Source organism: Pantherophis guttatus, chromosome 3, assembly GCF_059756535.1.
Source record: "Pantherophis guttatus breed Tessera chromosome 3, ASM5975653v1, whole genome shotgun sequence".
Classification (NCBI taxonomy): domain Eukaryota; kingdom Metazoa; phylum Chordata; class Lepidosauria; order Squamata; family Colubridae; genus Pantherophis; species Pantherophis guttatus.
The window spans coordinates 176,426,058-176,442,160 of record NC_142065.1 but is presented as its reverse complement, the minus strand read 5'-3'; the positions used below and the strand labels follow the sequence as shown (position 1 = coordinate 176,442,160).

Below are 16,103 nucleotides of genomic sequence, written 5' to 3'. Positions count from 1 at the left end.
GAACAGGGGTCTCCAACCTTGGCAACTTTAAGACTTGTGGACTTCAACTCCCAGAATTCCTCAGCCAGCTTTGCTGGGAGTTGAAGTCCACAAGTCTTAAAGTTGCCACGGCAGGAAGGCAGGCAGGCAGATAGAGCTGCTCACCGATGAGCTTGATTGCAGGCAGGGAGATTCAGTTGCTTGTGGATGCAATGGATTGCAGGTATTACAGCAAGCAAAGCAAGGCAGGCGTTGCGACCAGCAGTTAAGGTAAGCAAGCTGGAGGCTGGGGGGCGATGGGGGGGGGGAGAGGGATTTTTGCTAGTTAGCAGGCAACTCAGCTGGGATCGTCAGAGCTTGGATCGTCAGTGCCATTTAAAGGGGAAAAAAGGCTCTGATGATCGCGCAGCTCAGCTGGCATAGGGGGCGGGGGCAGGGATTTTTGCTACCGGTTCTCCGAACTGCCCACCGCCATCGCTACCTACTCTCCCGAGCCGGTCCAAACCGGGAGCATTTCACCCCTGCTACAGTCCCTGCCAAATAAAACTGCAATAAAAATCCAAATCCAAATAATATCCAAATTAAAGCCACAATCATAATATTAAAATAATATAGCATGCACCATGCAGTAGAGCTTATCTAACATCCCAGGCCAAAGCCAAATTTTAAATCCTTGTTGAAACAGCAACAAGGCTGCGGCCATATGAATCATATAAGGGATGATCTTCTATATGGCGGGTGCTGCAACACCTTTAAAAAAAGTTTTCCCCACTTTCTTGATTTATACTTTTCAAAATTACTTAAAAGCTTTTATGATTGTTCCCTCTTCCCATCCTTCCATTACTGATTTGCCATGATAAGATTCTGTGTATTTTCATTATAATTTTCAGGTAACCACTGAAACAGAATTACAATAAAAAGAAAATTTTAATATAATACTAATTAATCAATATGAGGCACACTATATAAGAGACTGTAAGATAATTCCATTGTAGATCTATTAATAGTTGGAAGAAATTAAGGGCATCTCAGAAAACAGATTCCCTTGTGTGAATTTGTTTTGCTTCTCCAGATTAATACCTGAAATGATATGCTGTTAGCATACAGATCACACACAAAGAAATCTACCAACGCACATATACTAAAAATGTGTGTGAATTATATGAAATCTCTCAGATTTACAATGGTGGTATACAAATAAATACATCTGACACTATAATATGAATATATCATCATTTTTGAACCTAACATAATTTCAGAAAGATCATAAAGAAATGAACGGAACAGGAAAAGACATAGGTCACCACTATCCAGTAAGAACTTTACATGGCCCACTACAGTCTACAAAAAATGAGAGGGGCAGATCAGGCAGCAGATTCCTTGTGCACCCAGGCACACTTGGCCAATAAATAATTCTATTCAAGAATGTATTTTGAAACTCTTCATCTCCAAAGTTCAAGCAGCTCCTTGCCTCCTATTATTTCATAAACTGTTAAAAAACATTATTTCATCATACTTTTAAGCAGGGTTGAATATTTTCGATAGCTGTTGCTTTTATTCAGCATTGTTAGTCTATTATACAGTATTTGCTGGACCAGGATACCAGAATTGTGGAAAATCCTTCATATTACTTTAATTTTTGTGCCGATTGGTTTAAAAGAGTTTCCCAAGTTCATCTGCCGAGCTACATATGGATTTGAATCTGGATTTCTGTAGTCTTTGTTTAATATCTTAACAACTATCCCATACTGGTTCTATCCCCTATTTTAATTTTGTTTTCTAAAGTAAGCATGCCCTTTATTGTAAGATGTAGCAGTAAAAGTACAGGTAGTCCTCACTTACCAACCACAAATGAGACAGCAACTCCATCACTATGCAACATGGTTATAAAGCAGGGGTGGGTTCTAAAATTTTTTACTACCGGTTCTGTGGGCGTGGCTTGATGGTCATGTGACAATTCTTTAGGATTTAGCAGAGGTACTGCTAAATATCATCACCGCTACCGGCTCGGTGGAACCGGGCAGAACCGGGAGGAACCCAACACTGTTATAAAGTGAAAAATCACACGGATATGCCCAACGTATGTCACTTGTGGCTGCGAACCATTTAGGTCAAGTGCAACAATATGTAAATGCAACTTGCAACTTCTTGTTTCCCCACTGATTTTACTTGTTGAAAGCTGGCTGTGAAGGTCACAAATGGCAAATGTGTGACCCAGAGGTGGGTTCTACTTACCTTTACTACCAGTTCGCAACGGGATCGCGTGTGCATGTGCCTTGCTTCTGCGCATGCGCAGATCACTTCTGGTGATGTCAGGGTCAGTGGGTGGAGCCTCCCGCCGGTTTAACTACCGGTTCTATAGAACCGGTCCAAACCGGGGGCAACCCACCACTGGTGTGACCACACAAAGCTGCAACTCTTGTAAATGTGCACTGGTTACCAAGCATCTGAACTGTGATCAAGCAAATGTTCTTTTTCAGTACCATCATAACTTTGAAAGGTTGCTGAATGAGCAATCAATAAATGAGGAATATGTATAAATTAGTATTTTGTGTTATTTTTGTACCACTATTTAAGAAATACATGAATTATCATCAAAGTCAAATATGGTCCAACTACACTCCCAAATGTCAATTTCCTACTATTAAAAAGGAAAAAAAAGAACTCTGCATAAAATTATCATATATAATACCAAAATAGTACTTTTTCTATTTTAGATCATTTCAAGTTTGGAAATAAAAATATTCTGTGCATTCTTTAAAAACTATACAGAAGATCTGCATAGCACTGCTCTAGTATTAAGGAAGCTTGGTTATTGTTTGAGCCTCAACATATGTGTGTCTGTGTGTGTTGTTCCATGAAAGAGCTGACTTATTCAAGTTAATGCAATTGTTAATGAAACAGTTGTTTAATGAAAAGAGATGTGTGCTATGTTCAGATGAGATCCAAAGAATTTCTTCCAAATCAAAGTTTGTAGCTATGTAAATATGTGCCTATTTGCTTTTTGTTTCCTTTTTCCCAATCTTAATTTATTTTGTTACAACTTATTATTGACAAGGGAGTCCCTGGGTTTATCAACTTTTATAAACCATTCTGAGAAGTTTATACTGAACAGTATGGAAGATGCTTTGTATAAACCAAACATTCATTTTTAGTAAGCTCAGAATGAAAAATAAGGATCAAAATCACCATTGCTCCTCAATTTCTAGTGAAGGCAGGATTACATAATTGCACCATTTAAGTTGCCAAATTTAGTTTAATGCCTCTTTCATGAATAACTATAGCTGCTATACATAAGCAATATGATTATATTTGGACATTCTGTCTACCCAAAAGCAAATTACATTATGCATGAACCAGGCCTAAAAATCAGCCTTCTACCAGCTACAATGTGCCTTATACTCTGGAGTTCTCTTATAATTCTTTATCTGGCCTGCTTGGGGAAAGTTGGCTAATTCCATAAATCACTACAAAAAATTACATTTCACAGGAAAATACAAAAACCTAGAATACAGAACTGCCAAGAATATATTAGCCATCCCCTTCACGTGGTATTTTTTTTTAGTTTGCAGGAACTATTTGGCTTTAGCTTTGTACGTACTTGATAAATGTCAGCCTTTATTAAATCTCTGATATTAACAAAATGAGTAATGCCTCGTTTGGGGATACATACACCTTCAAGTACAGCTACTTTAATAAGCAACCACTCCTTCTTACGAAGCAAATACATGGAATCCAGAGGATTTAATTACCACATTGCTATATCTGTATAAACAGATCAGATGACAAGTTATTCCAAGAAGAAATGATAACAAATGAGACTAATCTCAACCCGGGCAATATAAACTGACAGCACAAATAGGTATAGCAAAGCACAAATAGGTATAGCAATAAGAAAAAAAAATCAAGCCTAGAAATGCTGAAACAAGAGACTGCATATTCTCCATATTATATAGCTAAGATGCTGAGGCCAAAAGAAAGTAGATTCCCTAAAATCATCAATTAATGTTAAAAACTATATTAAAAAGGGCTACCCATTCAGTTCAATTTCCCAGCAACTCTATTCTAAACCTTTGTGTTTTTCCATTAACTCGCCATTCTCCAAGGAATGGCACTTTTATTGGAGCAGCTTCAACTCAAATTCGGCAAGAGAAGTGTTTTAGCCTCACTGTATGTAATGGGAGATTTAGACAGGAACTTTTCAAGCGTGGCAGGTTTGAGGTCCAGAATGGCAAACTATCGGGGCGTTGTCACTCTCCGTCACCATTTTTTTTTTTATCTCACCGAAGCATTCGCTTAACAGCGCCCTTTGAGGCCTAAAAAACCCACCCCTTCATTAACCCACCCCAACCGCTCTTCTTGTGCTTCACATCTACCAGGTTGGTAGTGGCGTTGCCACTCAACGAAATTGGGGTAGCATTGGACGGGTAGTAACACCCAGAAGTTTGACAGGAACCCCGGCGCAGCTAAAGCCACCGGTGTAGGCCTTAGTAGGCCGGCGTCAAGCTGCGGGCGGTCCCTAAATCGAGAACCTCCCCCTCTTGAGCAGTCAGTACCACGTCGGCGTAGCCAACACTGCGGAAATGGAGCGGCTGAGGCGGGCGTTGCGCAGGCGGCTTGGCCCTCAGGCCGGGCTTCCCAATTCCGCAGCGGCTCTTTCCCTCCCCCCCCCCTTTTTTTTTTTTGCTTTCTCACCTGTGTCCCCGATTATGATATACTTGAAGAGATACGCGTAGGCCATGTCTTCCCGATCCCCGCCGCTTCAACCCTCCTGCCTTCTCCGGTAGAACTGTCGCTCCTCTGTGGCGCGGCGTGACGTGACGCCCCCTCCGCCCTTTTATGTCAGAGCTCGCGCTACGTAAGATTTGAAGCCGTTAGGGACTTCCCCCCCCCTCCGCGCGCGCGCGCGCCGCACGAATTCCAACTGTACCCCCTTTTTCCCTTTTGAGAAGCGGAATCTCTCACGACGGCCCTTCGGCTGTGCCGGCGCGCGCGCCCCCTTCCTTGTCTTTCCCCTGATGTTTCGCCGCGTCTCCGAAGAGGCTCGTAAAACGTCCCGAGGCGAGAGATGGGAGCGACGGAAGGGGGAGGGAGGGAGGGGGGCAGGAACAATAACAGGCAGTAAGGCTCCTCCACGGTTCGCCAACGTCACGAAGCGCTCTTCGCTGACCCGGAAGTATTCGAACCCTCCGCTGCCTCTTCTTGGCGTCTGGGCGGGGCAGAGCGGGGGGGGAGAGGAGCCTTGGCAGTGACATACGGGCGGAGGTTTAAGAGCTTGGGACGGGGAAGGGAGGGGTCCTGATGGTGGCCCTGAGTCACGTGAGAAGGGAGGTCACGGAATGGCCGTAAGAAATGTTTCGGATCTCTCCGTAGGAAATGAAGGGGAGCTAAGACAGACTCTTGACGAGGCTCCTCTCTGTTGAAATCCGTGCAAAGCTGAAAGTTGAGCTGGCGGGAATGCCTTACGAAAACAAGTGGAATGGGCCAATAGAAATAACCGACTTGTGATAGATCGTATTGCTTTGTGAATTATAAACACATGATAAATGATACGGTTTGAATTGAAGGGCAGGAACGGGACTGAAATAAAAGCCTCCGCGTTGAAAAGCATGGCCAGGAACAACGGGCTTCTTGTGGGGAAAACAGGAGGATGGTGTGTTGGATACGTTTCCTTAAGTTATTTGTAAAGTAATAAAGGCAGGATATAAATAAGCAAAGAAACTACGAAGGCGACTGGAGTAGCAACAGGAATCTACTTAGGTAGAAAACAGTGATACAAGACTGGAATAGTAGCTCCTGTAAGTACTGTTAGGGTAGGTTAATGGCGGGAATGAAGGATCCTGGGGGAAAAGGGTCAGCCCAAAGGCTAGAAAGATGGCTCTTAAAGACAAAAAAGATCAGGCACTGGAATTACTGTCCCCAGAAGTACGAGGAACTGTCAAAATTCCTGGGATTGATCATAGTCAAGATCATAGAACAGGCCAAGAATTAGAAAAACCTTCGTAATTTAATTTAATATGGGCCTGGAGTGTAATTGAAGAGTAAACTTTTGGAAATGGGTGAAACTTCTTATTCACAAGCATTTCTATTTAACCTTTCTGGGATTGTTATTCCAGTCATGCAACTCATACTTTCAAGGCTCAGCACTATCCCATTCCCCGCCTTTCTATTATTCTCTCAATTTTAACTTTGCCCTTTCAGATGCAAGAATGTTGTTCCATTGTATGCTACGGTATCATTGTATTTCAGTTACCTGGGATGGTCATTTGAGACTTTGGCCTGTTGCATTATGACATTTTAGACCTTTGATCAGGCATAAACATATCTTTGGGAACAGGTTTAAATCTTGAATTTTAGACATATATATATATATATATATATACTTAGAGTAGAAAAACTGTTTGCCAATATATCTTTAATTCTTTATTCAAAAACATATGTTAATGTAAGTGAATTAAATAGCTGTAATTCTCCCCCCCCCCATTAAACTTTATAAAAAACAAAACTATGGTACTTAATTCCTGAGACAAATACTAGCAGTCTTTGTATCACCCTTATATGTTAAGGAATGACCTTGGAGGTGGGGGGACTGGCTTGGATTGGGGTGGGCATTTGCTTAACCTGTGATTCCCAGTTAGTGACAAATAAGTGCTGCACTAGATAAACTCTTGACCTAATCCAGTAAGACTGCTTAAGGGCATCATGTTGTTGGTACTGCATAAATAAATTCTGTGCTACTGGCTACTACACTATTTCTCCAAATCTGAGTTGCAAATCTCACAGTATGATGACACAGTGACTAGAAGGTTGTCAGGTTGCCTTCCTGAGCACTCTTTGAGCTCAGGAGGTTGCCTTCCTGAGCACTCTTTGAGCTTTTTTTTCCAGAGAGAATTCCAAAAGCAATTCACAATATTTCAGTGTTTTTCAAGTTGCAGTATTGTAAAAGCAGTTTAAGAAAATATATTTTAAATTAAAAAGCACCTTTTCCCCTCTTTCTAATTTCTTTAAATGAGTGTGGCTGTCTTCAAAGAGAAATACAAATTTCAGTATGTCTACAAAAGCAAGGAAATTCATCCTTCCCATTAAAAATATGTTTTAAAATTAATTTAGCTTTTGTAAAGTTGTATTTTACTTTATAAAGTCATAAGGTTATGTCACTGTTTTATCTGATAACCATTTACTACTAACTTTCTCACTATATTTGTCTGTTTGTATCCTCATATTAGTTCAAATGGTCCATTGTATGTTAAATTAAAAAAATCTGGGACTCATTACTCCTGTGAAATTGATATTTCTATGAATATCATACCAGTTTGATTTCAAAGTTGTGTTGTGGCTGCTGCAGCATCCCTACAGTCATATAATCGTGATTTCCTATGCTCCCTGCTAGCTTCCCACACGCCAAGTCAACGGGAAAACCAGCAGGAAATTGGAAGTTGCTCCCACTCCCACATCATTCTGTTTTTCTGTTTAGGTAATTAAACGTTGACTAATCGTTCACGTTACTTGTCCCAGCTTCTGCCAACGTAGCAGTTCGAAAGCATGTAAAAAATACAAGTAGAAAAATAGGGACCACTTTAGTGGGAAAGTAACAGCGCTCCGTGCTTAGTCATGCCAACCACATGACCACAGAGAAAGTCTTCGGACAGCACTGGCTCTTCTCTTAGAAACAGAGATGAGCACCGCCCCTAGAGCCAGAAATGACTAGCACGCATGTGTGGTGGAAACCTTTACCTTTACCTTAATTATTGTAGATTGTTTGCAGTACAATTATTTTTCTATTTATGATATACACTCTTCTTAAATGAGCATGGGACAATACAGCATTGGGGTAAAGGATACTGTCAGCCTAAAATTTAATGTTTAGTCTGATCACATCAGACTTCACTACCTTTATTTCAAAGAAGGACCCAATGGCTCACAGGATTGTCTAGTATAGATTAAATTTTAACTAAAAATTAACAATTTAGGATGTAATATAATTCTTTTGCCCAAGTAAAAGAATTGACTCTAATATTAATGAAACCATTACTTTTATTGGTGGGGGAAGAATTTCATGATTTCATTTTTATATTTTATGAAATCCCAGGACTGTTTCACAAAGTTTGAGAATTTCTGGCATATGAATAAATACAATCCATATTTATTGGCAAATGTATCTATCTAAGGATTATGAAATATCAACAAGACAGAGTTTCAGAATATTTCAGTCCTGTGACACAATGATTGTATCATGTATCCATGAATATGATGTTTAAATTGTCTTTCTGACATGGTTTGATTCGTTGTAGATTTTTTTAGAGATGATAATTTGAATAGGGATTGTGTTTTCTGTAACAGTACATATGTAGCTTGAGGGTAGGTTTTTATATTGTTGGTCACATACTGGTGAACTCATGTAGGCAACTCTAGTTGAGATAAACTATTTTTATAACAGCTATTAATTCTGAATGCCATTTGCAATTTTCTTTTTAGCATAATACTATGTACAGGGCAAGAATGTGACATTTAGCAATAAGAACTGAATGGGTCTTTCTATACATTTAGTTACAAATACCTAAATCTCATTGAATTATAGAATAGAATTTTGAGAGCTTCAGTGACATCTGCAAGTTTTTACTGTCATTAAAAAGAGAAAAATGTTTTTATATAATATTTCTGAAGCTGATGCAATGAGGAACAGAGAAGGCCTTTTGACAAATACTATGCCAAAATTATAAATCTGCTTCAAAAAAAGAATTCTTTACTTTTTAGCTGGATAATTGGGATGTTTGGTCATTTCTAGATGAAACCTCTGCAATAACTGCATAGTAATTATTAATGTATAATTAATAATTATGCCAGAAATAAATATGGATTGTTCTTTAACAGGATTAGCGTCTACAGATATTGAACTAATTATCAAAGTTATTAAGTTATTTTCCAGAATCAAAGGAGTGCAATCTCTTGATATAATACAGAGGAGTTAGATGTAATGATCTTATTTTAGAACTGAATAATATAAACAAAATCATGGCAAAATATGCATACTGCCCTTTGCACTTTAGTTCATCTACTTAACTACTGTTAAGATGGGGATTACTTGAATAAAACCTGCTTTTAATTTAGAGATATTTATCTTAGGTTCTTTTTCTATGAAAAACAAATCCAGTTAGCAAGTGTGCATGTACTAATATTTTACAAACTGTCATATTAACCAAATTTAATTACAGAAAATATCTCAAATTTAGTGATCAGCATTTGAAGTTCATGAAACTCAAAATTTGATACCAAAGGTCACTGTAAATTAAAAAGTCCGCTTTCCACAATTCCAAAATAGCAGCCCATCAGGTTCAGGCAAACATAAGAGGACTGATCCTTTGGCAAATACTGTACTGCTAATCACAGAATCATGGAACTATAGAATTGGAAGATAATTTGGCCTAACTTTCTGCAGTGTGTAGGAGAATCAGTTAAATCAGCCATGAGTGGTGGCTGTTCAGTCTCTCTTATGGAGATGGAAAAATCTCTATAATATTCCCCTGTTGTACGGGTCTTATTGTCAGAATTTTTTTCTTCACATTTAAACAAAATGTAGCAGTTGCAAATTATACCCATTATTTCTGACTCCAATTTCTGTGGCCATAGTTCTTGATCATCTTCCTTGTAGCTTCCCTCATTGGATCAGAATAAAGCTATGTCTCCCTTCAGTTTTCATTTCCTCAGACTGAACATCCCAAATTCCTCACAGAGTGTGTCCTCTAGTCCAGCAGTCCCTAATCTTTCCCACTCCACAGACTGGCAGCAGTGGGAGGGAGGGGGGCAGGGATGGTTTTGTACTTAATCCTGTGCAAGCACAAATGGAACTTCTTGCACTTGACTGCCACTTGCGCGGCCTGAGTCTCAATGGGCTACAGATCGGTATTGGTCCATGGACCAGAGGTTGGGGACCCTTGCTTTAATTCTTCGATTATCTGCACTGCCCTCCTTGGAACCCTTGCTAAAATGTCAATAATCTTTTGAAAATGTGATGTCCAGAATTGTACATAGTACTTCAGATGTGATTTCACTAGCACCTTATGAAAAGAAATAATGAATGATTTCATGTGTCTTTCATACATGGTTTCTTCTAATCAAGACAAGAACAGCATTAGCCCTACCAGCAGCTAACTGAAATTAATGACACATGTTCAGCTTGTTGTCTACCACATCCAAAGCTGCCTCAGATGTGTGTCTCCCAAGTCACGGAGTTTTATTCCTGTATGCATATCTTATATTTTGTGGCTAACCAGCCAGTTGTAAATCCATCTTACTATAATGCTATCCAAACCACACTTTAACTGCTTGTCATGTATAACTTGGTTAATATCAGCTTCAGTATTTGCTTTCTTCAGTAGAATAGTTATCCTGTCACAGAAGGAGACAAAATTTGCCTCATGTGCTCTATTTTTGACAAAGGCATGTTGACTCTTAGCAATCAGGTTATTTTTAAAATAGCGTGCTCCATTACCTGCTCTAACATCATCCCAGATATCTATATCAGGCTGACTGAGCTATAATTACTGGGATTTTTTTAATGAGGGGGTCAACATTTGCTGTTCTTCACTTGTGTGTGTTTGTTTATATACGTGTGTGTGTGTACACACACACACAAACAAACAAACAAACAGGCATTGATGCACCTAAGGTAAAATTGCAGTTTTTTCTCAGATGTGACCATCAGCTAGAGGAAACAGGAAGGCTAAGGAATTAAGAAATTTCATTATTATTATTATTCATTTCAGTTTTAAATATGGTGAACTATGGTCCCGAAGTATTGCTGAAATACAAATTTGAGCAGAATCAATCAGTATGGCAAATAATAACAGTGGCTAAGACCTGTAATTTGGCAACATCAGGATTACCAGTCATCACTCTGGGAAATGAAGTTGCGTTTTAAAATCAATCACTTCCCTTGACTATCATTACCCCAACCACATCTCTTTCTTCTTCTTTTTCCTAAATAACTTCTTGGATTTGTTAGTTTTGATGGCTCCACCTTTCTTTATCATATGACTGGAATTATTATCTCATTCTCATGGAACTGAAAAGAAATCCCTTAAATACTGCAATGCTCTCTACATGGGGCTCCCGTCGGGGTGCACCCGGAGGCTGCAGTTGGTCCAGAATGCGGCCGCGTGGGGGATTATGGGAGCGACGGGGCGCTCACATATAACACCTCTCCTGCGCGAGCTGCACTGGCTTCCTGTGGTCTTCCGGGTGCGCTTCAAGGTGTTGGTGACCACCTTTAAAGCACTCCATGGCTTAGGGCCGGGGTATTTGCGAGACCGCCTTCTGCCGCCAATAGCCTCCCACCGACCGATTCGTTCGCACAGAGAGGGCCTCCTCAAGGTGCCGTCGGCCAGACAGTGCCGGCTGGTGACCTCCAGGGGGAGAGCCTTCTTTGTGGCAACACCTGCCCTCTGGAATGACCTGCCCCCTGTGATACGCACGATATCAGACCTCCGGACTTTTCGTCGGGCCCTGAAGATACACTTGTTCCATCTAGCTGGGCTGGCTTGATCTCATCCTCTCAATTTTTTTTTTAATCGAATTTCGGTTTTAATTGGGTTGCTTTAAATTCGGGCCAAAATTATTTAATTGTTTTTTAAAATGTTTTTAACTTTTATATGCTATGTTTTATCCTGGCTGTACACCGCCCTGAGTCCCACAGGATAAGGGCGGTATAGAAATATAATAAAATAAATAAAATAAATAAATAAATATAGTGTTCTCTCAGATGAAGCTTTTATGATAAAGTTACACTGTCTTATACACAAAATTGTGTAGGGAACTCAAAATATAACACTCCCTTGTTCCCAATTAGTACTTCTGATTTAAGATAGACTAGCTGTACAATATGTGTTAATAAGAGTTTTCTATCTGGAAATAACCCTTCTATTTTTATTTTTATATATTAAAAAAAAAGGAAGAAAATAATCTTTGTAAGCCAACCAGCAAAGTGTGTCATTTTAAATATCACAACGTTTCCTTGGACTTCACTTACTAACCTTTTTACACAGCCTGTTTTGTTTCCCTTGGTAATTCATAGATAATATTTTTCATTCTCATGAACAATGTCTGTTTACAGCCCAGTAATTTGTGGACATGTACACAGTTAAAATTTCAGTCTAGTCTCAGTACTACCTATTCACATTGAAGTTCTAAATTGATGTTTTCAGGGCTTGCAAGCTCTTAAAGAGATGGGAGTACCAGACCATCTTATTTGTCTCTTGAGAAACCTATATGCGACAAGTGCAAGAAGCAACAGTGAGAACTGGACACAAAACCACTGATTGGTTCAAAATTGGGAAAGGAGTCTGGCAAGGCTGTATACTGTCACCCTGCCTATTTAACTAATATCCAGAGCACATCCTAAGAAAGGCAGGGCTAGATGAATCAAAAGTTGGAGTTAAAATTGCTGGGAGAAATATCAACAACCTCAGATATGCAGATGATACCATTCTAATGGCAGAAAGCGAAAAGGAACTAAAGAGGCTCTTTAGGTGGGTGAAGAAGGAGAGTGCAAAAGTTGGCTTGAAACTCAACATTAAGAAAACTAAGATCATGGCATCCAACCCTCTCAATTCCTGGCAAATAGATGGGGAAGAAATGGAGGGAGTGACAAATTTTATTTTCCTGGGCGCCAAGATCACTGCAGATGGGGACTGCAGCCAAGAAATTAAAAGATGCTTGATTCTGGGGAGGAAAGCTATGGCAAATCTAGACAGCATACTAAAAAACAGAGACACCAGCCTGCCAACAAAAGTGCGTATATTCAAGTCTATGGTTTTCCCAGTTGCAATGTATGGCTGTGAAAGTTGGACCATCAAAAGGCTGAGCGCCAAAGAATTGAGGCCTTTGAACTATGGTGCTGTAGAACACTCCTGCGAGTCCCTTGGACTACAAGGCGATCAAACTGGTCAGTCCTAGAGGGGATCAACCCTGACTGCTCTTTAAAAGGCCAGATCCTGAAGCTGAAACTCAAATATTTTGGCCACCTAATGAGAAGGAAGGCCTCACTGGAGAAGAGGCTGATGCTGAGAAAGATTGAGGGCAAAAGAAGAAAGGGACGACAGAGAATGAGGTGGCTGGATGGAGTCACTGAAGCAGTAGGCATGAGCTTAAAGGGACTCCAGAGGATAGTAGAAGACAGGAAGGCCTGGAGGAACGTTGTCCATGGGGTTGCGATGGGTCAGACACGACTTCGCAACTAACAATGACAAAAGGATTGTTAGCTGCCTGTACACAAAAATGAACAAATAAACAAACTTGAGTATTGAATATGGTATATTAAATATTGAAAAACCCTTCACATATTTAAGGCACTTAAATTGACGTAATATTGTCATTGCCTCTAATGGTTTTTGGAAAGCTTATTTTTTAAATAGCTTATATTTTTAAATAGTTAATGTTCAAGGGCAGACATAATGTATCCTTTAAAAAAAACAAAATGTCACTGAAATTTGAATGGTGATATTATTTAAAATGTTGTAAATGTTGACTATTTAATTTTATCAGAATCATTTTAATAATCTGATTCTCCTGTAAATTGCAAAACCTGTAAATATACTGAATTTGGTCATATCACTATTTGTGTAACAATTAAAATTCTATTTGAAGTTATGTTTCCTAATATTACTCTTATGTAGTATTGGTTTATGTAGTTAGTAAATTATAGTAGTGAGTCATTTACATGACAGCTAAATTTTTTAACAATACACATTAAAATAGAAATCTGTTTTTAGAGTTAGCAATTAGTCCACTAGGTGGAGAACTTGCATTAAGTTGCATTCAACACATGTAATATAATATTAAATAGTTTACATAACAAATGAATGTTCTCAGATATTATTTTTTATCTGTATATCACAGAGTTGTAGTGAGATTCTGATACTTGATAAACTTAATTGCTGAACACTATATTGTACATTAAAAATAACCTCTATTAACTGGAAAAAGTAAGCAGTATCCAGTCAATATAAAACTTTTTAAATATTATTGATTTAAATGAAACTTTTTAACCTATACATAACATTCACATTGTAATCTGAACTTCAAAATGCTTTGCTTTGGCTGGATCATATCAGTTGTTAGTAGGTAATCAATTAACAGAATTCTAATTATGAACCATTCTTCTATTAGCCTGCTCCATTTTAATATTCAGATTTAGTACCAAATGTTTTTAAGCTTTCAGTGTTAGCAAATAACTACATGATCTTCCATATAGTATTTTTCATGTGCTAGAATCTTTGTACTCTATCAGTTAGTATATACTTGTTTCCATTTTATCCTGTTGATTATTTCAGAATCTGAATCATCTAAAAAATCATGCTAGGGCACCTAGTTTGGCCCATGTCCTTAGACCAATTAGTAATAGAAGACAATACCATAGGCTTTCTCTGAAGTCGGATAGCCTTTGATGTCACACCCAGGTTCTTCCCACAATGATATTAGCATGCAACCCAGGGGATATTAGAATTATGCCCTAAAGTCCTAAAGCATGTAAACATCATACATGATAAAGCAAAATGAAACAATTTTTGATCTTTTGATAAAAGCCTCTTTAAATGACATTTATGCTAATAAGGATCCCTGTCTTGGATAAGCTATGCATCATCAGCTGGGTCTTGGGTGAAAGCTTTTATCAGCTTTCTTAAATCTTGTATGTTGAAATTCCAACTTCCACAATTGGCTAATTGGTTGACAATTCTGAGAATTGTATCCTGAATCACTTGGGAAAATAGGAGAAGAAAATTGCCAAGATTTATTTTTAGTTTACTAGGATTTTTGTTGTTTTAAAAGGAATACGTTTTACCAGGCAAGACTGAGACTAAATTAAATGTGGATTTAAAAATAACAGGTTATAAGAATGATTTGGAAAAATTCTACACTTAACAGTAAAAGGAATAATACAAAAAATCAAAAGAGTGACTTGGATAACTTTCCTATATTGGATTTACAAATGAAACTTGTTAAAATTCTGAAAGCTTTTGTGAACAGGGGCAAGGAAAAAAATGAAAAGAAATCAAATTACAAATGAAAACAAATATAAGTGTTCCAGGATAATGATGCAAAGTCAATCTGGGTCAGTCATTGGGACCAGAGATTTACTCTTCCAAACTTTCAAATTCTGAGAAATCAAATTCTAGAATATTACTTGAAGAGATTAAAGATTAAGATTGCTAAAAGTAAAAGAAAGAAATATAAAATTGGTTTATTTGATCAAGGTTAAAATAGATATGCAATTATCTCTGGTAATCACACTCAACATTCAGTCCTTAATGGAATTATATCTAGATGGAGGGAGGTGGGTTTCCTCAAGGTCCTGTCTTGGGCCAGTATTCTTCAACATATTCATAAGTGACCTAGATCAGGGGGTTGAAGGGACACTCATCAAATTTATAAATGACACAAAGCTTGAGGGGCATTGCTAATACTTCGGTAGACTCAAGTTTTAGAAGGATCTTTTAAGATTTGAGCATTGGGCCTTATCCAACAAGATATAATTCAGTGGCAAGAAACGAAGTCCTATACCTATGGAAAACAAACAAAAAACCAAAACATATGCACTGGTACAGAATAGACATTCCTGGCTCAACAATAGTGCCTATAAGAAACATATTGTAGATATTCAAGTAAACCACTGCTTAAATATGAGTCAGCAGTGTCCTGCAGTTGCCAAAAAAAACCCCAATGCAGTCCTGGGCTGCATTAGTGGAGGGATAATAACGTTCAAGTTAAATGATAGTATTGCTACATTTGGAATATTACATCCAGTTGTGATCATTACGATCCAAAGTGGATGCTGAAGCCTTAGAAACGGACCAGAGGAGAGCAATGAAGATAATAAAAGATTCTATGAAAATGGGTAAAGGAATTATGTATGTTTAGTTTAATGAAGTGAGGGGAGATATGATAGCATCTAATATTTAAAGGAATATTATAGGGAAGAGGGCATCAATTTATTCTCCAAAACAACTGAGAGTAGGACTAGAAGCAATGAGTGTAAGCTTGTCAGACGGAGATCCAACCTGAAAATAAAGAATTTCCTGACAGAACTATTAAGTGGAGCAGCTTGCCTCTTGGAGTTGTGAGTGCTCCAT

At 38.5% G+C, this 16,103-nt stretch overlaps 1 protein-coding gene across 1 annotated transcript in view; it reads right to left on the bottom strand.

Moving 5' to 3' along the window:
• Positions 1-5,409, bottom strand: part of RAB2A (RAB2A, member RAS oncogene family) — a 56,446-nt gene extending 51,037 nt beyond the window's left edge. Inside the window, exon 1 of the mRNA XM_034429833.3 lies at positions 4,675-5,409. Within this exon, the coding sequence (XP_034285724.1) occupies positions 4,675-4,720 (46 nt within the window). The 5' untranslated portion in view covers positions 4,721-5,409. The remainder of the gene's footprint in view (positions 1-4,674) is intronic.
• Between the last annotated feature and the right edge of the window lie 10,694 nt (positions 5,410-16,103).